Source organism: Aulonocara sp. 'chitande type north' Nkhata Bay, linkage group LG20, assembly GCF_057382095.1.
Source record: "Aulonocara sp. 'chitande type north' Nkhata Bay isolate Kocher_YH1m ecotype deep benthic linkage group LG20, A_spYH_male_GT1.1, whole genome shotgun sequence".
NCBI classification, from domain to species: domain Eukaryota; kingdom Metazoa; phylum Chordata; class Actinopteri; order Cichliformes; family Cichlidae; genus Aulonocara; species Aulonocara sp. 'chitande type north' Nkhata Bay.
The window spans coordinates 8,094,716-8,117,358 of NC_141363.1; the positions used below are offsets into that span (position 1 = coordinate 8,094,716).

Genomic DNA, 22,643 nt, shown 5'->3' on the forward strand with positions numbered 1-22,643 from the left:
TGATATTCTAGAAGAACAGAACATTACTGTAAAATGCACAGTAAAATACCTTCATATTAGGGTTTTTTCCTACGGTCGCAGCCATACCCGCGACCTTGTTGTTAGTTCACATTCATTGGCCGATGCTTAGCATCATGTTATTTATATTAATTGCAATTCCTACCTCCACATTTCTTTTTCAAAATATATAATTAGCACAGCGTGTCCGTGCAGTGTTTTACATTGTGGCATGCAGAGAAATCTTAACAAAAAAGCTCACAGAGAGAGATTGAGCTTGTTATTGAACCCCAAGCTGGTAAGGGGAGCTCCTTATTAAAACACTTGCGGTGCTACAATATGCCTCAAGGTTCAACAACAGCACAACAGAAGTCACTCATGGTACAGCACTCTCTCTACAAAACAACAGCTGTCAGTGACGCTGCACCACGGCGTAAACACAACATTCAAGATAACAGTTTAAAGTAACGTAACCATAAACAATAAAACAAGAACATCTAAACAGCTGCACATGTCCCAAGGAATGATGGGAGACATTTCTGGATGTATTTTTACGATCTAAATATGCATATGTACAACAAAATATATTTAACAAACAAGTAAATTGTGTTTTATTACATTTACAGTGATGTTATGTTATTTTACATTTGACCTGTCAGATCACAGTCTACTTATGTAAATGTAGTGATATTCTAGGAAAACAGTACACATCATTTTCACTTGCATCAAGATATAGACTGATTACACAGTCTATATCAGTATAGATATGCAGCATGATGTTTTCCCCATTGGGGTTGGACATGTTTTCAAAGTGTCCCCTAAATGTTTTTGAGCAGTTTTCTTTCTTGAAGTTTTCATTCTTGAACTTCTTGTTCTGACTCATTTGTGATGTACACCTCAACTTTTCCACTATGTCAAAATAAAAAACATTTTCATAATTACCTTTATTAAAAACAAGTATGGCTGCATGTCCAGGCAGCTAACTCAAGTTGTGAAGCGTGATGAGCAATGCTTCTGTCAGTGAAGCATTCATTTTACAAGTCAACAGGATGTTGCAGAGGTCATCTATTGGCAGCTAAATGAATACTATCTGTAAGACCCAGAATGTGTGGTTCTTGATCTTGCTGAAGATCACTTTTTCCACTTCATGGTTTCAGCTTTAATTATCTCCTGACTGCTCTCCACAGGTGCTGATTTCTGAAGGTTTGGGGAAATACGCCAGGGACCCTAAATTTGTGTCAGCAACTAAACATGAGATTGCAGACGCCTGCGAGATGACCATTGATGAAATGGAGAGTGCCGCCAGTAACCTGCTGAATGGGACCATGGGTAATGGCAACACAGGGAGGAAAGAGAGCGTTGGCTCGGATTCGCATGCCAGTGCAAATATTAGGGACCACAGCATCCGTGACTACAGCGATGAGGAACCATATGTGGCTGTGAAATGTGAGGAGGACCTAACAGATGAGATGATGTGCATCACCTCACTATAACAGCAGCTCACACTGGGATATATTTAGGATTTTTTCAATTGAATTTTTACTACTGCTCTACGGTGAGGGGACACCTCTATTCAAGTGCATCATGCAATAATGAAAATGTGTAAAACACAGATGGATAAGAGAGCAAAGTGCCTTGTTTTCTCTTAAGAAATGATGAAGAAATGGTTGGGTTTCTGGAAAATTTAGCAAACCAGAGGGAATCAAATCTGTCTGCCAACCAGTCTGCCATCTAGTGAGAATTCAAACCTCTAAATTGGGTTTTTCTTTATTGTTACACTGGTTTCTTACAGCAGGAAAAACTCAAATGTAGGTTTTCTAACACAGATTTTAGGAATCAGCTTCAGTTCAAGGTGATAATGGGTCGGCCCAGCTGCATTGTTCTAAAATAAATCTAAACTGTTTACTCGATATATAAAGAGCCAAAAAAACAAAAAGTGTTCCACCGTTTCAATCATTTTTAGATTGCAGTGCATGATTTTGTTTTTCCCAAAGAAGCTGATTTTGTTAAAACAATTTTAGAAAAATATCCAAAGCATTCAACTAACTTACGTTCCAGTTTAGATGTCTGCAAAAAAAAAAACCCCACCAGCGCCAGGTCAGCGTATGGTTGTCCAGTCATTCCAAGCTTCCCTGTATTTCGTTGCCAGATCCATGTATATAAATAATGTGTGATTTTAAACCTTTTATTGGTCATGTTAGCAAACACTGGTTGTTCGCATTACATTATTACCTTCGTGACTCGATTTAGAGTAAAAAAAACTAAAACAAAAAACTTGACAGAAACAGTTTTTTTCTTAGTAGTCTTGATCACTTAAACTTCTCTGGGTTCACAGTTCAGGATTTCAGGGCTAAGCTTGGCTATGTCTCTGTTTTTGACTTGAAAAGGAAATCACATATCAGTAAGAAAAATAACATGTCTTTGTCCTCAGGCATATCCTCCTTCTTCATGTAATCGCGGACACATTCTCTTAAGTCCTCCCTTTAAACTAACAGCAGTGCTACATTCAAGGAGTTTGATCAAGCTACACACCCTAAAAATAAAGGAATATTAGGATGCTGTGTGTCACTCGCTGCTGTGTGTCACTCACTGCCCTTGATGATCCTTAACTTTGAAGACTGAGTTTTCTTTGTTAAGCCCTTTACTCAGATATGCAATGATGGACTACTATGAATCACTATTCCCCCTGAATCACTCTGAGATCAGCAACAGTAGATAATCTCTGAGGTTTCTGTGTGATGTGGCTCAATAGTGAATGAGACCCAGACTACTCATGTTTTAAAAATAATTACTCACTGACAGGATGAAGTTATCTTTGGCAGTTCTTGAAGGTGAAACAAAAATAAAAGCAAAGACCACCAGAGTTTCTTTGTGCCACAGATGACACATCAAGTAAACCATTTATTTCCTCCACTGCTGCAAAACTCTTTGTTGTTTTTGCAATGGAATGAATAAGACCATACAGGTCTCTACATAATGGGCGACTATTTACTGGATTGCCTGACAATATACTATGTCAGTATATTTGCTATTGTAATGAAATGACTGCTGTTGCCTTTTATCTGTTGGAGTTGTTTTTGTCAAGACAAAGAGCACAACTTGGGGGAAATCGTAGTAAAGCGTTTCTGCACCACTAATGGGTGTTTGTCTCCCACTGCCAACTATAAAGCCTTCAGATTAATTTAAACAAAAAACAACATACCAAGTGATGGATAGGCAATCTTTCTTTTTTTCTTACTCTAAATACTGCTGTAAGGGCAATTTGTTCTGTACAATCAAAGGGCTCCTATAAAACCAAAACAAGGGAATGCTTGGTTACATTGTAACCCTGGTTCTCTGAGTGTAGAGACTCTCTCCACTCAACTACATATTTCATTTATGAGTTGGAGAGATAGTCTGGACAGAATAGAGAACACTCGTCCATACTCAGATGCGTCAAATGTTTTTTGTTACCAAAATTACTGAGGTTTATTTATTTATCTATTGTGACTAAAAGTTGACTAAAGGGTCTAAATCCGGTGCCGGTGTTTGCTATTGGACATTCTGATGATGTAGATATACAGATGTACAGATGTATAAGCAGGATACAAGCTGCTATCTGGACTATCGTTCAGATGGACTGCAAATGCACTCTTTCCTCTTCACTCTAGAAGAGCCTCATACAGGTTTAAGTGGCCAATACAGCTGATAAATGAGACATATGCATTTTTTTAACTGCAAGTAAATTGTTTTTAATGTAGACTTTGAAAAAAATCTTATTACCTCTGTAACTCTCCGGGCCTGTTGGTTAACATGTCAGGGAAACTCTGGTAACGCTGCATTTGCACAAAAGTAGTAATCGGAAACATTTATGTGTGATTTTTTTTTCTTTATTGGCAGCGATCGTCATTGGTTGTCCAAAAGTCCATAGTAATGAATGATGAACCACCAAATCTTTAGTAAAAAACAGTGTTTGTACCCAACATTACAAAGATTAAAGAGAAGTACCAGATTCAACACTGGTCTGATTTCCAAGAAGCCATAAAAAGTCTGAGGTAAACATGCTGGCTTCTATGTGAGACTTTTGTTTTTTATTGAAAACCACCCAACTCCACTCCCCAAGGCATTCAGCTATGCTTTGAATCACTTACGACAGCTTCTTGACCGGAAGCCACCTGCTTAGGAATATAATCTGTCAAAAGTGCACGACTCCAGACAGTTCAGATTTACCCTGTGTCTCACATGCGAGAAACTTGAAACAACAACAGTCACGTGGAGATTATTACTAGTGCAACTACCCAAATGATTTATCATATGAGATAAAATGACAAGGACTGCAAAGCTTTGTTGTGCAACGCAGCTTTATTTTTTTGTACTGTTCCACTGCTTTACAGATGTCTATAAAGTGACAATGATGTATAAAATCTGTACAGCATTTGTAAAAAGTACGCGATTAACTTGAAGATCTCTGCTTTCTATCCAGTTGTATGAAAATTTAAAAAAAGCAAACAAGAATAGCTCTATCTCTACTTTGTAGCATGAGTACTAGTACCTTATAAGTTTTGTACCAATAAAAAGAGAAGCCCTTTTTTGCATACTTGAAGTTTTGCCTGGAATGACAATGAACCTGCTGATTTTTTGTAACGAACACTGAATAAAGGCACAAGAACAAGGTCAGGAGGCTTTGTTTAGTGTCAGCACAGAAAAACACAGTAAGTTTCCCTTCACAATGACAGATGATTTAAACATTCACATCATGTTAGACAATACTGCATTATAATGTAAACCATAAATTCTTTATGATATAGTGCAAAGCTTAATAAGACATACTTATAATTTATGTTAGTGCTTTCATTATAGCTGCTAATACACACTGATTATTCGCTCAAAGTCTAAAATCTCAGCACCGGTGTGTGTCAGTTCAAACTGGACCAAACTCAAACACACTGTAGCCATGTGCAACATATACATGAATTAATACAAATCAAATGTAATCGTGATCTCATAGGCAACAATGATATTACAGTTACATTAAAAACATAGTTTTAAAAAATTCACAACACAATCAGAAAAAAGCTGCTTATAAAAAGTGACACTGAAGATTTTTAGTTTCAAAGTTCTTAGTGCGCGTAAACATAGTGTTAAAACATTTTGCATTAATTACTGTTTATACTAAACAGCTTTCAGGCTGACAGCGGTGCAAAAGCTGTGAGTTATGTAGCTCGAGGATGCAAATTTGGCACATAGCATAAATCAAACAAATCAACTGAGGTGAGTTTTACAGATGCATTGACAGCATTTAGGAGGTCTGTTCCTTTAACTGTCTGTTAAATCTAGAGACGCGTGCATTGGTAGTGTAATCGCTACAAGTCTGATTATAATAATTTCTTTTCCAAGCTTGAATCAGGGTTTGGTCCAGTTTATATTACCACTTCACTTAAGTCTTTTTGGTAAACAATGTATGATCCTTCCCCACAGTTGTCACTAAACAAGTCTGTTTAGTGACAAGTCTGTTTAGATGTACAAAAAAAAAAAAAAGTTTGTTTCTTCCATCCTGCCTATTCAATGCTCTGTTGTCACGCAAACAGAGTAACAAAACCAAATGTTTTCTGCAGATGTTGATGGTAAAGCTGTAGCTATAGAAACTGCTATAAAAACTGGCTAAATTGTGGGAAACCTAAAGTGAAAGCGAATCACTTTATTGCCTTCATGTTAATGTGAAATGAGTGCGGGGGGACTAAAAAAACAAAAAGATTTTATCTGTTGAACCTGCAAGTTTTCAGGAAGGAAGAGGATTGTCACAGCGAAAGGCTGCCAACCTCTGATCTGGTCTGAGCAGACAGGAGCGAGCTGCTGAGGCCAGTTATTCTACAGTCTACAGTTTGCTCCAGCTGCTGACTGCAGCTCTCAACCACATTAGATGACGGCTGATAAGACAATTGTTTTCTGAAAAGCAGTGCCGTGGAAACAGATTTTCATCAGAAGCTCATATCCTTGAAATATTCAAGTTTCTTTAGTTTTTTAAAGCTGTTTTGCAATTTTTTAATGTGATGCTGGACACTAGTTTGTAATCTTGGGTAATTACTTCATGTTTAAGACATACATTTCACAGCATTTTTACTGAAATTCATGATGAGGCAGGCTGGTAAATTGTTTGCTAAGCGAGAAGCCACATATTAGACACATTTCCTGTCATAACCACAGTGATTTTGCTGTACTGTTCCACCCCAATGGCAGCGTGAGACAGATGTGAAGTGTTTATGGTCCTAAATATGTGTGTTAGGCCAGGAATGTTCCCATGGTAATAATTCACAATATCAGCTCAGAGTTAAATTGATAAGCTCCTAATCGAACATACAGCTTGTGATTTACTGCTATTTTTGCCTAATAACTGACTCTATTGAGGGATTTTTCTAACTCACAGATAAGCTGTACACCTCTCTCTTTATCTCTGTGTGTCAAGTGTTGGAGGCTGGTACACAGGAACCCCCGAGTCAACGAGTGCAGGGCGACCTCTGATAATATCAGCAGTCTTCTCTGCCATCATGATGGTTGGAGCATTCAGGTTTCCACTGACAATGCTGGGCATGATCGAGGCGTCGATCACACGAAGCTTCTCCAGGCCCAGAACGCGTGCGTTTGAGTCAACCACCGCCATCGGGTCAGAGGGCGAGCCCATCTTGCATGTGCAGGATGGATGGTAGGCAGTGTCTGCCTTTTGGCGGACAAAAGCATCAATGTCTGCGTCGGATTGGACCTGAGGACCAGGCAGGGCTTCAGGACCACGAAAGGGGTCAAAGGCCTTCTGGGCGAAAATCTCTCTGGAGAGTTTGACACACTGCCTGAACTCCCACACGTCAATATCTGAGAGGAGGAGAGGGAATCAAAACCAGGAAAAGCTTATATAAGAACGTGCCAGAGCAACTTTGTTGTAACTCAAAAGTCTGCAAGCTGCTGAGGTAAAAGTTGATGCAGAGGGACTTCAATACTGCAACAATAACTACAAACATGTCAAAATACTGTCATTGTTCAAAAATAGATTTTATAGATTTTTTTTTAAGGGGGAAATTTAAAGGAAATATCAAATACATCCAGACCTGTGGTGAGATAGTTTGGCTGAATGATTGGGTGGTCCAGGGGGTTGGTGCTCTTCAGCTTCAGCCAGCCTGTACTGGTGCTCCTCATTGGTCCAACATGAACCTACAACAACAGCATGAGTAAAACTGTCACTGCTAACCGAGCTAACTAAAACAGCACAGCTGAATTTCATTAATCCTAGTTTGTAAACCCAAGCTTTTTACATGATAAAGGCTTTTTAGCTTTTTAAGTTATTTTGTCCAAGAGAAAACCTCAAAACACTAAATTCTAGGGATGTTCCTTATTTCTTACTCGAATAACTGTGGAAAAAACGTAGACTAACCAACTAGTCTAAAACTAAGGAACACTCAAATATTAAGTTTAAATTGACAAACGTTTGGTGGAAAATGTCAAAAACAAATAAGAGAGGCGTCTAAATCATTTATGACATTCTTAAATAGCGAATCAAGCTGTGTGGCACCTCGCATTGTGCATTATCAACACTACACGTTACACTCCAGACAGTGAAGGAGAAAAACACCTAAACTAAACCGATGTTATATATGATATGAAAACATGTAACTATAACAGATGTTTATGTATAACTAAAATACGACAAGTTAACATCTGGAAAATGAATAAATTGTGACTGTAAAGTTTGGCACGTTGCTCTTTGAAAATTCATGACACCTACTAAAGTAAAAGTTCTAAAAATTTAAAATAATAAAAACAATAAATCATCCGCCCATTTTCTTCTGCTTATCTGAAGTCGGGTGAGCGGGACAGCAGCAGGGAAGCCCAAACCTCCCTCTCGCCACCTCCTCCTCCGGGGGAAACATCAAGTCTTTCCCAGGCCAGCCTATAAACGTAATATCTCCAGGATGCCCTGGAGTGCACCAGGGCCTTCTCCCGGAAGGACATGCATGGTTGGAACACCTTACCCAGGAGGTGACGGCCTTGGCCATCTATTTTCGATATGGAGGAGTCGTGGCTCTACTCTGAACCACTCTCAATTGACTGAACTGCTCACCCTGTCACTAAGGCAGAACTCATCTTTCAGAGAAAGCTCATCAGTGTTAACAAAAATATGAAGCGTAGATTAACAGATTTATGGCATTTCTCAATGACGAAGCGCCATCTCGTGCCAGATGGCTACATAACATTTAGTACACAATAATTTACCGGCATTGGGCATGAATTAAAATTTGAACAGAGTGAACAACTTAAGTCTGGTACCGACTAGTAACTAGTACTAGTAGTAGTAGACTTGTAGCTGTGCACATCCCTAGTAAAAACACCATCATAAGTGCTCATTTTTGATGTGGAAAAACTGAGGCCACTGTCATCTTTCAAATGAGGAAAAAAACTGATGCAACTTGAGATGTGGGCCTTTTCTAGGGAGCAGGTTTAGCTAACACATCTGAGTTCATAAACCCTGAGATGAGCTGAAATTCCAATTCTAATTTACAGATGTATGACACTATTAATTAAAGTAAAAAGAAATAAACGGCTGCGCCTTTTGCACCGTTTAAGTAGAAGACAAAGAAAAAGAAAGAGCGAGTGATTTCGTTTCAGGTGCACTTCTCTGGAAAAGAGGCTATAAATAAGGGTGAAAGGTTCCCCGCATAGAATTTCCTGGAAAACTCATGGGGCTGTTTTTTTTTTTTCCATGGAACATATGCACGCCTGTAAATACTCCTCTGCAAGACTGGGCATATTCTATGTGCTGCAATTCATGATTTGGGCTGTTTACTTGACTTCTTGTTTCTACACATGTTTATAGAAGGCTTCAAAAAACATAAGCATGCCCACTGCACCAGCATTAAGAAGTCACGGTTTTGCAAAAACAAGCTTTACTCACCTGGTAAGCCTCTATTTTGGGGGTGACTCGTCCGTGGTCAATGACTTGTGAGGGCAGAAAGTGAAATTGGATGTCGGGGTGTGCTACTTTGGGACGACTACGAATAAATCCCCCGCTTTCCATGTGGGCTGTTGCTCCATAACCTTGTGGGAGATTGATGTGGTTAGTGAAATGATTGTACTCTTTATTAGACAGGCATGTCTATTTACAAGAAATGCCACTGGGGTGATGTGATTGATGAGCTTTTTTTCTGGTAGTGAAAGTTCTTTCGACTATCTTAGCTGACTTTCTCCAACAACCAGGAACCAGACTGTAAATGTAATTTACCAGGATCACCAATAAAACACCTCATGTCACATTTCCTATGAGTCACCATTGTTAAAACTGTGAGAGATTCTTCTATATACTGTGTCAATGCCAGCTGTAGTTTAGAAAGAGGCAGTGCTGCAGGCTGATACATTCCTTACACGCTGTGTACCCAGTGAAAATAGTTTAATATTTAACATCTGCACAATAATTGTGTATAATCATTAATATAGCTGAAACCTGAATGAAAGTTAAAGGGTTTATATTAACTCTCTGGTTTCTTTTCAATTATATTTTCTGATGAACAAGCATTTTAGATGAGTGAAATGGCAGTTTGGAGACATCTTCATCTAAAAGTGATGCAAGGACAGAAACTCTCGCTAATTCTATAAAACATTTGGGAGATTGTCCCGTTATAAATGTGCAGGTGACTCGGTTACCAGTAAACATGGTGAGCCACTCGAGGCCTATCTTGACCATGTGGAAAGGTTTCTGGGCTTTGTACAGGGTGATGGGCTGAGTACACTGCTGCTGGACATACAGCTCCAAGTGATCCTGCAGGTTATTACCGACACCTGAGAGAGGAGGAAGGCAAAGTGGTCTGACAGTAAGCACCGAAGAGATGATCGTCTGAAGTCACACAAGCATCAGTTGGAAAACTTTCTAATTTTTGTAGTTCTTTAAGTTAGAAGTAGGCTACAAGGACGTTCTTCACATACGCAACACACCTGGTAAGTGTTGAATCACAGGGATGCCGAGCTGTTTCAAGTCATCTGCATTTCCAATCCCAGATAGCATGAGAAGCTGAGGGGAATTGATGGCTCCTCCGCTGACTATCACTTCTTTTTCTGCAAACACCTGAACAGACAATAGAAAAATCGCTGTAAAGGGCCAAATTCAGGATATAAAACATAATTCAGTGTTTCAATTAATTTCATTTTATGATCCATTAGTTAATCTTCTAACATCTATCCTCCTTGCCTTTTTCTTTTGTCCATTTTGAATGTATTCCACCCCCACAGCACGGTTGCCATCAAACAGGATTTTAGTGGTCAGACATCGCACCTCCGCCTTCAGATTGGGTCGACCCAGGGCTGGTCTCAGGTAAGCACTGGCAGTGCTCCACCTCTTCCCTTGATAGATTTAGACAGTGAAAGTATGTAAAGATTAGATCAAGAATTAAACAGTACTGAAACGTATTTGACCAGTAACATGGTTTCTCTTCTGCGGCCTCAGGAATTATTCCATATGACGTACGACAGTAAATACTTTCTTAATGGGCCTAAGTTTCAGATTTTTTTAGAGTTGGTTAAGTAGTTCTATGAACACACAGTGACATGTGCTCAGAGGTTGAAAAACACATTGTGGTCAACGACAAACACACATTTTTCATCCAAGAAATTAAGCCCTTCCTTTTTTAAAGGCCGCACATCTGAAAGCATATTGATTTGCTCTCCTGACATTTAGACTGTAGTATTGATATTTTAACCTTTGGAGCTAAATCAGACTGAGATCAGACGTCTAATTCTGCCACTTGAAAACATTTCACCAGAAAAGGTTTGTGGCACTTTACCTGTAACTAACCCTATTAATTATCTATCAATTCTGTAGCATTTAGCATTTAGAACCTTTATAAATGGTCATGTCCATCCAGCCCACGCCTTCCTGTTGGTATCCATTCATGTCATCAGTGAATGGATATCCTGCCTGTCGCCCCGCCTCAATAAAAGCCTTATGAAGGGGATGGTTGGTTTTCCCTCTGGACACCTGAAGAGGTCCGCTGCCGCCTCGGTATCTACAATATAAAGCAAAAACATAAAGATAACATTAAAAAAAAAAAGACAGAGAGAGCTGTTTCAATTGTTTTCATAGGAAGTAATGTAGTGTAGGCATGCAAACAATATTAATAATTCTCTTTTCTTTACTGTTGGATATGCAATCCAATAACTGAGAAGGTTTTCCATAATTGCTACACTTAAATTTAAGTGTTCTTCTATGTTTCTGTACCATATTATCAAACACAGTGATTATACTACTTCCTTTACAGGTCATTTCAACATTTCAGTTTTACTCTAACAGCCATCGTCATCATTCAGATCTAGACAACAAAGGTTCTCAGTTAAGCATGCCAAAGTCCTTCCTCCACAAAGTCATCCTGTAAATACTTGGGTAAAGTCTTTGTAGTCTCCCGGTGTTTGTTTTTGGTACATTTCCTGTGGTTTTCACCTTGTCACTGTGGTTGTACTGAACAGTTTCCAACGAATTTCTTCTCATAAGCAGTCTCATCAATCTCATTCAGAGTTCGCTGACATTTATTTCATTGTTTGCTATTTATGAAATGACACGTTATATTGTATCAAATATATCCCACAGTGCCTCAAATTTCTGTTTGCACATAATAGTTTTAAACTGTAAAGTGCTTTTGAGCTGTGACCTTTTTTGACTGATGTATTTCCTGGTTTCTTACATTCTTAGAAATTAGAGACAGCCAGTCTAGATATGCGTGATGCTCGGTGTAGGTGCGTTCTGCAAAATAATTCAATGCAGTGCTGTGCATTTATGCACAAGGAAAAAACTGTCTTGTTACATATTTGAGATTTTAAAGCCTAGGTGAGCGGGACAGAGAAAACAGCACTGCCACGCAAGTGAAAAATGCTGTGATCATACATAAAAAGATACTGGAAAAGCAGTGGTAAAAATGCCCAGTATATATTTGTATTAGTTACCTGTTTTCTCCCAGCTCATGACACTGAGCTTTCCTAAAATAAGGCAGACAATGCTCATAATCCCAGCCATCTGCGCCCTCTCTTTGCCAGCGGTTATAATCTTCAGCGTGCCCGCGGATGTACACCATTGCATTGAGTGAAGAGGACCCTCCCCAGACGCGGCCCCTCGGCCAGTACATTACCCGATTGTCCATGTTGGCTTGAGGTAAAGTGTGGTAGAACCAGTTATACCTGAGCAAAAATGAAATGAGATAGCAACAAGTCAGACTATTATAAGTTAATAACAGTTTATACAATGTTATTATTACTGGTATCAGAATGCTGGGCTATTAATGTTAGGCCAATACTGTACTGTTTTTGCACGTGTAAAAGCGATGTAATATTGTAATGCCATTTCATTGTTCACATTTAAACAACTGAGATGTAGGTTAAAGGTCAAAGGTCTGCTTGCTACACACTGAGCTAATTTAGAAACCCTTTAGCGTGTAATATTAAATGTCATACAGTAAGGCAAATGTCTGTTTTTATAAATCTGAACAAAAACATTTAATGACTCGAATAACAAAACAGATCAATCAAAGTACTTGTCATCGCAGAGGTTGTAGATCAGGGCAGCTGGCATGTGGATTTTCCATGAGAGTCGCAAGCTGCCTAACCACCTGTCCTTAGGGCCAGCCTCGAGCAGCAGCGCAGACTCCTGGGCGTCTTCTGTGAGGCGGTTAGCGAGGACGCAACCAGCAGACCCCGCTCCAATAATGACATAACTGTAAGATGGTGTTTTCTGATCGGCTGTAGGTGACGATGCAGAGCTCCACTGAGAAGATGAGACAGTGAAGCATCTGTAATGGCTGGAGAAGGATGAGCTGGGGGAAGAGGGGGGACCCATCTTTCTGGTCTTGGGGACAAAGCGGCATTCGGGCACACTGGTAAAGAAGCACCTGCAGTCCCTTATAAATCTTCCCTGTCTCCAAGTCACAGCCCTTTGGGCTCCAGTTAGGCTCCGTGTGGTCAAACACAACATCCTGTTTTCCTTATTCAAACACATATTTGAAAACAAATCAGAAAGGGGGTGAGCTTGGAAATGTCTAAAACTGAAACTCTGATGAAAAGAATGAAATTTGTAGTATGTGTCTGCATTTCTGCACAACTCTCTTAAATATTGTGATTCTATATAAGAGAGAGGCTGTAAGGTGATATAGCAATGAGCATGATGTCCACATCACATCACTTCATTCTGTCAGCAAGGAAGACTCGATGTCCACTACAAGGGACTGAAGATAAAAATAAATAAATAACTATTCTGTTATTCAGCAGGTAACATGTTTCTTTCATCCACAGCACAAGTTAACTAAAGGCCGAAGGATAAAATATCTGTCTCTCTCTATTGGCCTTGAAAAGACTAAATACTTATTCATCTAATATGACTTATGCCACTCCTTTTCTTTGAAATGCCCAACTGATAGTTGTGAAACTGACAGCAGTTAAATTAATAACTAGGGACAACTAGACACTCAGTACATAGGTTAACTTGACTTGCATCAAGTGCAGCATGTTAAAAGTTAAACTCTAATTCTCTGTCACATCAGAAGTCCTGTGTTTCTACAGCAGTAAGGCCTTCTGCTGCCTGACTTTGTTATTCAGTCTGATAAAAGTCATAAAAAAACGAATTTTGTTCACAGGAAAAGCACAACTGTTGTTTGTGGCTGAGCGCACATGAATTTAGTTCAACAGACCTGGAATTGCACCGTGTGTTTCTGGTGAATGTGTGGTCTGAGGACTGTTCCGTGTTGTTTCTCGAGAAAACAATGTGCAGTTTTCCCAATCGGACCGAGGCAGAGAGTGATATCTAGGTCACGGCAGTCATATCAGTAAACCAAGAGTCACAAATGTCAGCAAGTATTGACTAACAAAGTAACCGCTGTCTAGCAGTCTCTACGCCTTTGCTAATGTCCAAACTCTACTTTTAAGTCATTCTGATTGAAACTTTGAGATGAAAACTCAGTTTCGCAACCGCTAACTTACCAGCATCTAAGTCCATACATCTAGTTACATTAGTTGATACATTTCTGCTTTAATATAATTCATTTTTAAAAAAAAAATAGCGTCGAAATGTTACATTTAAATGATTTAGAGACCTGGCGATGGTCGTAGCGGGGCTGCTTATAATCTCTATGGTTGTTTAGGTCTACCGCTAACGAGTGGTCAGAGCTCACAGTCGTCGTCTGGACCTTAAACAGCACACAAGGACACGGAAAATACTCAGTATAACTTCACACATGCGACACTTAATTGGACCTGATCCGGTGCTGGAATAGTTTAATGAGAAAAGAGGACGTGAAGCAGCAGACCTACCTCTCAACAGGCAACAAGTAAAACGGTCAGCGCGGTGGGCGGGGCTTATCGTATTGAAATAACGGAATTCAGAGCGTCAGCACTACAGTGCTCCTGTAGGTAGTTAAACAGTTACTCGGCTTTATGATCGTTTATTTCTGTAACTTTTACTGGTGTTTTATTATGTGGGGAGTCACGCTGTTTTTTCTGTTTTGTGTCGCCGCCCAGGTGACATCACATAACATTGTAAGTGACCTACATTTTTTTAAGTAATCCTTTATTATTTAGTATTTATTTATTTTAATTCAAACTTCAAAGGGATCTTACATTTATTTGTGCTGTTGCTTTTCAGGAGGTGAAATGTGAAGAATATCATGGTAAGCCTATTTCATGTTTATTAGCGCTAGATGGAAACTATAATCTGCCAATATGTTATGTTTAAACTATTTCAGGTCGACTATGAGCACCTTTGTGTTCCAAAGTAATCTGGTTCTTGCCAGGTTCTAAAATGTGTTAAATACTCCCTCAGATGAACAGCAACGCGTAGAATATAAAGATCTTTGTCAAGATATAGAGTACAGTGAAATTCGGTTTGGCTGTCTCTTAAGATTAAAAACAATACATAAATAGAATTAATAAAAAATAAGTAAGTAAAGATACAAAATAGCCTGGCTGCACCAGCAGAGGCGAAAAACAACAGCACTGTACATCATTTTACAATTAAAATGCCCTCAGCCCAGACTGTGTTTGTATCTGAGTATTTCTGTGCCATGTTTACAGTCAAGTGTGTAGAGAGGTGGAAGCCACTGCTCCAGGACATAAACTCTTCCCGAGTCTGTTACTTCTTGTTTTTATTCTTCTGAACCGTTTGACAGATGGCAGCTGTGCAAACCCAGAATATTCTGGATGTGTACTCTTGTAGAAGTTCAGTAGCTTGAGATATTACACAGTGTCATTATTTAGTTAACAAAAACTACGGTAAGATGCAGATGGAGTGTGTGAAAGCACACCTCAAGACTTAATTACTTTGGCACTCGTAGACTGCAGACTATGACTTCATCAATCTCTCACGCTGTGGAGGATCATTGTTGAGAAATTTTGTTATGCTCTTTGTGAAGGCATTGCTTCATTTCATTGAGGTTTGTGGGGCTTGATGAAACTTCCACTCCTAAAAGATGTTAACTGTCTTTCCACGTGTGAATAATATTCCTCACTCTAGATTGATTATATGTTAACAGCCTTATATCTCATCCCAGACTGATGGTCATCAGAATGTCCTTTGTCTCCTTGGAGGTGTATTAGCCTTCAGATTTGTAACAAATTTCTCTGAGTATTGCATGGTTTGACTGTTTGATGAATCTGCTGGGGTATTTATTAACTGCAAGTTGGGGCATGTAGAATCTGAAATGTAGTTTGCGGTTTCTGTGAACATTGCAGATTACAACTTTTGTATTAACACACATCTGAACTTCCCAGACCAGCAAACTCACAAAACTTTGTGATCATTAGCAAATCGGGTGGATTTGATTAGCAGAAACTGGCTGCTGCTTTTCACTTTTAATCCCTTTGGAAGCAGTAAGGGTGTTTTTCACACACTGCTTTTGCTTTTTGATATGTTTTTGTTAAATAAGTATGTCATGTGTTGTTCATGTGAGGTTGTATTATTTTAAGATCTATTAACAGCCAGCAGATTATTTTTAATATTTGCTGATATGTTAATACGTTATAATTTAAAGAGGGTGAACTTTCTTTTTTCCAATTGACTCTAAAGCTACTAGTGGTCATATTTTTACTACTTTTCTACACTTTAAAAAAAAAAAAATTCATCACTGACAGACACATGAAAGGAAAATCACAATAACAAATGCATATGAAGTAAGAATTTAAGATAAAAAAAATGCATTACATATTTTGTGAGTTATCAAATATGGGAATAGCCATGCTTATTTGAGATCTTCAGATTTCATTATACTCTGTTTGTTTTTATCTTTTTTGCAACAAAAACTGTTACAGAAGCTGCAAAATATATTTCAGCTGCCAAATCAACACTGACCATCTCTTTAAATATCCGAAAACACAATCCGTCTGCGGGGACAGTGAGCACCGCTGTTGTTTCTCATTTCAGGTTTTCCCCCAGGACACGAGACCTTGGTTCCATCTCTAGTGGCAGGCTTGGAATTGAAGATGGTGCCAGTAGGCGAAAGAGTCATGCTCAACATAAGCTGGGCGATCAGCATTGATGGTTGGAGACCACATTTTGTGTGTTTTTTATATAGCACTTGGGACTGCTGATGTTATGACAGATTTAATGTTGCCATTTACTAAACAATCATACATCTGCAGAGTAGACAGTAGGTCTTTGTTGCACATGTTTTATTTGCTGATGGTGGTGAAACATTAAGGACATTGAGATGATATCCAGCAAAAGATGTTGAAGATTTTTCCTTTTCTTTCATGCATTTTATATAGTGTGTATTTAGTGTGTCAGGATCCTTGGCATGGACACTCACTGGTTAATATCTAAAGGCAGACTAATTTATTTCAGTCTGTTATTTTCTCTCTGCAGCTAGTACTAAATATTTGACAGCCACTCGCATCAGAACTGAAAGACAAGACTACCATTGTAATTACAACCCATCTTTGGCCAGTGCAAGCTTGGATCAATTAGAAAAGGTATCAGTCTTAACCTTAGTAGTACTGATCATATCTTTTGGTCCTATTTCCTACATAGGGAAAAAGGTCTGTGATGCTGTTAATTGTTTTTTCCCCTTTTTTTTTTTGTTCTGAAACCTAGATATGGTTTCATTATGCTGTAAATCCCACCTATGGCTACAATGAAATACAAGTTGCAAATCTCCCTTTCCCTCCACCGGTGGATGGCAATTTAGTTTATCTGACGAAATGTATTTATATTCCTAAAACACCAAAAAGTAAGTGTTTTTTTTTTTTTTCTTTTTTCTTTTTTTCAAAATAAATTTTTGTAAAACCTATTACAGCCAAAACTTTTGACGGGCACAATATACTTAGGAGATATAAATGGTAAAACTATTAACATTTTCTCTGTTTTATAGCAACGGTTACACCAACTTCTCCTTATGTAACTACAGGTGAGCAATACTGTTCAGTATAGTTCAGCTAATAATTTCAGTGAGTCTGCAAAGATAAGTACATATAGAAAATCCCAGTCTCCCAGTACTGCAAGGGAATATATCAAACCACATGCATGAAGTGCACTGTATGATTTTTAAATACTTACTACACCAATTTACAATGCATGTGATGACTAATCTATCTTTTCTAATTATTTACTCCAGTTAAGGTCACTACTGGGCTAACTACTCCAGGTACGAGTCACAATTTCCTAAAGCACCTGTACTGAATCAATAAAATCTGAATAAATGTGTTTCCTCTGTATATGCCCGCTTTTGCAGCTCCGAGAGTAATCGTCAGATTTGCCATCATCTTTACCGGAGGAGTGGTCATCCTCATTATCCTGAGTTTATTCTGCATAATGTGTAAATATAAACATTTTTGGGGTTTTTTTTGGAATATGCACCTGAATTATTAATGATGAATAGGAAAAATATATGCTCAACAAAACGCACGTTTACTTTGTGTGTGCACAACGTGATTTACTTGAATGCTGAATTGTATTTAGCAAAAAGGCTCCCTGCTACAGGATGACCTTACCTGCAAGCCTTTTGAGCTATGTTTGGAGTCACTTGGAAATAAATGCTTTAAACATCTTACCTTAAAATGCTTTCCAAAGCACAGAAACTCTGCTTCACCATCCTAGATTTAAAAGTTGTATTCAAGAAGTAGTCAAAGCTGGGGATTCCCCTTCTAGACACAGTATAAAGTTCAACACTGCTGGCTGGTGCTGAAGCTGACTAACTCTCCTTTCCATTGTTTTCTTATTACCCAGATAAAAATAGGACTGTTAAAGCTGGCCAATTACTGGACTACCAGAACATTCCTGTGGTGCCTCCTCATGTGCTTTTGGTGTACCCTGCTGTAAATTCAGCATTCCAGCGTGCTGTTGTTGCACTTGCAGAGTTCCTGCAGTTGCATGGCGGCTGCAAGGTTGCAATTGACATTTGGCAGCAAGAAAAGATTGCACAGAAGGGGCCGATGCGCTGGCTGGCTGAGGAAGCTAAGTCTGCAAACCAAGTCCTTATTGTCAGTCCACAGGTACAGTCTATATGAAATCATCATTCTTAGTCATTGTCATATTTATTGATATGTGTTCAATATCACACGATTACCTGGACTCTTGCATCTTTAAGTCAAGAAACAAAATAAGGATGTGATAGAACTTATAGGTGCAGTATGTCTAAATGTCTAAATATACTACTGTGTTGTATTAAAATCATTTCTCGCTCTCTTCAAAGCCCAGCCACTGTCCTCCTGACCCCAGCATGTCAGAATCCTCCATCCCAGCTGCAGCTCATGACCTTTACCCTCTGATTCTTAACATGGTGGCAAGCAACGCAAAGAACCCCAGTGAGCTGTCCAAGTTCTGGGTGGTGCAGCTGGGTGAGCAGAAGGACAAGAGTTCTTGTATGTTGCCCCTGGAACTGAGGGTCTGCAAAACTTTTTGTCTGATGAAGGATTTGAAAAAACTTTACAAGGGTCTTCACACTTGCGAGCAGATTGACAAGAAGATAATAAGTCTGATTTGTAAACGGGGTGTTTCCTACAGTGAGAACAGCACATTGACATTGAGGGAAAGTGTAGAAACACTAAGGGGGCATCAGGTTAACATTTCCAAAGAAGTCACCATTAAATTCTGTGATCACCACAATTTGAATATTAGTCATGATAATGTTTTGACTGCTTGATCAAGATGGGTCTGAACAGGTGCTGATGATTTTACTAATGATACTGTTTGCAGAATGTCTTCATGTGTTTGTTTGTGTAAATATGATGAAAGCATATATTTGGAACTGCACCTAAATGTTTAATACGCACAAAGAAAGCCATCTGTGTCCACTGCACCACTGGCTTTCTACAGTGCAGTCCTGAGATCCAGGCACATTTAGTCCCCACTCTGGTCTCGCCTCAGGTGACCTCAGTAGGTCACATGATAGGGTGGGCCAAGGTCTCATAGTGGTTTCACCTTTAAATCCCCAGTGATGGCGACCCAAACCTGGGACTCTCCACGTTTTGTTTTTAGAACTAACTAAGCCTCTTGGATGAGAAGTTAAACGTCTTCACAAACTCAAAGAAGTCAACTTGCCTTCTTTTTTCAAGCTCCTAAGAATATCCTAACCTGGATGTCCAGGAATGTATATATTTATATGTATCTCAATTAAAGAGAAGCACTAGTATGGACCATTATGCATGCTCCTGGATAAGCTGCCCATTCATCCATGGTCGCATGGAGGCTGGAGCTCGCTAGATAAGCTGTATGTTTCCTTAATCTAGTGTGTTTTATTCAAATAAAAATTGAAAGCAGATGAGTGGCTGTGGACTGTTGTCTTCCGGTTAAAAGGATTCTGGGCTCAAACTCAACCCTGTCAAACAAGGTTTTTTTTTTGTTATGAGCACATTGCATAGATGGTATCCTGAAAATTGTTTGCAGATGTGTGTTTTTGTCTCTCTACAAATTCTAGCCATGTGATATGCAGTTCTCCATATGTACATTAGTGGGAGATATGTACTTTACTAGGCAGTGGTCTATCTACTGGCCCTCCATCCAAAAACATAAGCAACAGCAGAATATACAACATTATGCAGATAAAGTGCATCCATAAGTGCACAGGCCAAGTCATTTGGTGGTTAAAATAGCCATTTCCCATATGGAAAAGATAAATATAAATCTTATAAAGTTTGTATCTGTCTTGTATGAAACTTGTATGAAAAGCATACAAGAGTGAAAACACATATAAGATCCCTTGAAAAATTATATAATGAAACTTGTATGTTTTGGATACTAAAAAAATATATGAAAGTAATGAGAAAGTGGCCACTTTCATGAGTAAATCATGTAAGCCTTATATGATTTATATATGATTTACTCATGAAAGTGGCCACTTTCATGAGTAAATCATATATGTTTTTACTATTTCTTTTCCATATGGGTTATGATAGACACATTTTTCATTTTCTGGAAATAAATTAATTAACTGTTACTACTAGCCCAAGTGCCCCTTAGTAGCAAATGAACACAGTTTATAAAGCACAGAGTACCAAGGTATTGCTGCTGACAGAGACAGTAGGAGACTTCACATCCCTAATGGAGCCCTGCCTGACTCTAACACTGTTTATAAATGTAACAGGGCTGGGTGCTGGTTCTAGCTGCTAGCACGTTACCTTCAACATGTCATCTGATCAGGCCCATTTCACTGCAGTATACCTTCATATTTTATCATACATCAGTGCTGAACATTTAAGAGTGAATGTAATTGTGCAAGCACAAACACAAACACAGTGTGTGAATGTGTGTGTGAATGGGTGGATGACAGGTTGTGTAAAGCGCTTTGGGGTCCTTAGGGACTAGAAAAGCGCTATACAAATACAGGCCATTTACCATTTACTTCTGAAAAATGTTTCACAAAATTCTGTGCAAACAGCAAGATTGAAAAATTCAGGTGGCCAACCTGTCTCTCGCTAACAGACCAGAGGACTCCTTACATTGCATCACATGGTTAATTTGCTTTGCTGTTTTCCCAACAGAAAAATGACCAAAAGACTCAGGCTGAGGAAAGACTAATAGAGAAACTAATCCAATAACTAAAAGGGAAAGGAAATGCAGTGAGGAAATAGAATTGTAAAGGAGTAGGAAAAAAATCTGTGTTCTAATATTAGCTTTTAACACATATTTTTTAAATTGCATTTTAAAAATATTTAGATTTTTTTAATTTTTATTTTTAATTACTGTATTTAGAATAAAATACTTGTAGAGTTACTGCTATAGCAGAAACATCACACCTATATCCATGGCACTCTCTATGAACTTGATCTTGTCAATTTTGAAACCTTTGTTTACATTCTTGACAACAAATGATGAAATTCCAGTGTTGTGACCATAAATATTGTTTTGTCATGGTGGACATATTCCATCTTGGTGTTACACAATCATGAAGTGTATCTACAAATGTTTTTTGTAATCTCAAAGATGCATACTCTTTGCAAGGAAATATCAAAACCGTGTTGTGGGGACTGAGGACAGGAGGGAGCAGTGAGGTACAAATAACTGGACTCTTGTCCTGCTTCATTCCCCTGACTCTGCTCTGCTGGTATCTTAATTGCAGTCTAATCTCCTAATAGTTTCTTTCTCAATCTCTGTACTCTAATAAATCACGTTCACTTCTTTCAAATGATCGCCCCATGTGTGATATATATGCAGTATTTGCTTTTATTTATTACTGGACTCCTGAGTTCTGTCTATCATTAATTATGTTCAGCTTCTTAGTTTGTTTGCTATTTAATTTCTCTCCTTTGTGTATGCCTTTGTATTTATTTATAGCTGCCTGTAATTATTGATTACATTTGATCTTACCAGTGATAACGTCATGTCCAATTTACATTCTTTAGCCTTCCCCTATTTTAAGCAGCTGTTGAGCCATTGTCGTGATGCTTTATTCTGAAAATCTATGGGTGGAACTAGCTCCATGCTTGCAAGTAAAACAAACATAAGCTCATCCTACAGTGACAGAGTAAGTACAATGTCCGTTGTAATTATAGTCAGTAAGGACGCAAACGTCTTTCACTTTTCAGGGGATTAAAGTGAAGACAGTGCTGTGAGTACGCTCGTATGAGCTTCATTTAACAGATTTTGAATGATGCCTTTGTGTCCGTCGTTCTGCACAGCTCCTTATTCACTAATGCTTCAGGTACTGTGGGCTCCATACATTTATTGTAAATAAACACAACTGTGTTTTTCTTTCATTTTCTCTAACGGCTTTCTCCATTCTTTTAAGGACCAACGAGGGCACTACATTTAACGTCTTGTCAGCTGCTGATTTATGGCCTAGAAGCAGTAAACATGGGCAAGCGAGTGACTTTGACAAGGGACAAATTGTGATGGCTAGACGACTGGGTCAGAGCATCTCCAAAACTGCAGCTCTTGTGGGGTGTTCCCGGTCTGCAGTGATCAGTATCTATCAAAAGTGGTCCAAGGAGGGAACAGTGGTGAACCATCGACAGGGGCGACTGAGGCTGATTGATGCATGTGGGCAGCAAAGGCTGGCCCATGTGGTGCAATCCAACACACGAGCTACTGTAGTTCAGATTGCTGAAAAATGTAATGCTGGTTCTGATAGAAAGGTGTCAGAATACACAGTGCATCGCAGTTTGTTGCGTATGGGACTCTGATGCTTTGAGCAATGTTCTGCTGGGAAGCCTTGGGTCCTGCCATCCAT

At 38.9% G+C, this 22,643-nt stretch overlaps 3 protein-coding genes across 14 annotated transcripts in view; 2 read left to right on the top strand and 1 right to left on the bottom strand.

The window, feature by feature from the left end:
* The window catches only part of cacna1db (calcium channel, voltage-dependent, L type, alpha 1D subunit, b), an 88,831-nt gene extending 84,178 nt beyond the window's left edge, over positions 1-4,653 (top strand). For all 9 annotated transcript variants that reach the window (XM_086278674.1, XM_086278675.1, XM_086278668.1 and 6 more), the window contains one exon: positions 1,185-4,653. In XM_086278674.1, coding sequence (XP_086134800.1) covers positions 1,185-1,490 — 306 coding nt within the window. In that variant the 3' untranslated portion in view covers positions 1,491-4,653. The remainder of the gene's footprint in view (positions 1-1,184) is intronic.
* On the bottom strand, positions 3,845-14,424 carry chdh (choline dehydrogenase). 4 transcript variants are annotated; one of them, XM_086278678.1, is made up of 10 exons: positions 14,299-14,424; positions 12,531-12,976; positions 11,947-12,177; positions 10,849-11,015; positions 10,202-10,353; positions 9,949-10,078; positions 9,661-9,795; positions 8,915-9,057; positions 7,074-7,176; positions 3,845-6,840 (listed from the first exon to the last, which is right to left on the bottom strand). In XM_086278678.1, exons 2-10 carry the CDS (start codon positions 12,965-12,967, stop codon positions 6,422-6,424), a joined length of 1,917 nt encoding a protein of 638 aa, XP_086134804.1. In that variant the 5' UTR covers positions 12,968-12,976; positions 14,299-14,424; the 3' UTR covers positions 3,845-6,421. The 4 variants fall into 4 exon arrangements, with proteins under 4 accessions (XP_086134804.1, XP_086134805.1, XP_086134806.1 ...); XM_086278679.1 differs by lacking the exon at positions 14,299-14,424 and adding an exon at positions 14,082-14,259; XM_086278680.1 differs by lacking the exon at positions 14,299-14,424 and adding an exon at positions 13,680-14,064.
* On the top strand, positions 13,814-19,753 carry il17rb (interleukin 17 receptor B). Its single transcript, XM_086278681.1, is given in 11 exon segments — positions 13,814-14,523; positions 14,630-14,654; positions 16,403-16,519; positions 16,844-16,950; positions 17,072-17,207; positions 17,349-17,384; positions 17,592-17,621; positions 17,709-17,792; positions 18,203-18,468; positions 18,669-19,046; positions 19,048-19,753. Coding segments are annotated over 11 exon segments (1,320 nt in total). The 5' UTR covers positions 13,814-14,421; the 3' UTR covers positions 19,087-19,753.
* Positions 19,754-22,643: the final 2,890 nt, after the last annotated feature.

Bases quoted from the DNA above. Each gene is read 5' to 3' on its own strand.
- chdh (XM_086278677.1), bottom strand. From the start codon at position 12,991: ATGTGTTTGAATAAGGAAAACAGGATGTTGTGTTTGACCACACGGAGC. The intron at 11,016-11,946 runs GTAACTAATACA...TTTATATTGTAG, and splicing joins CATGAGCTGGGAGAAAACAG to ATACCGAGGCGGCAGCGGAC. The intron at 6,841-7,073 runs GTCTGGATGTAT...TCCTCCTCTCAG, and splicing joins GCCAAACTATCTCACCACAG to ATATTGACGTGTGGGAGTTC.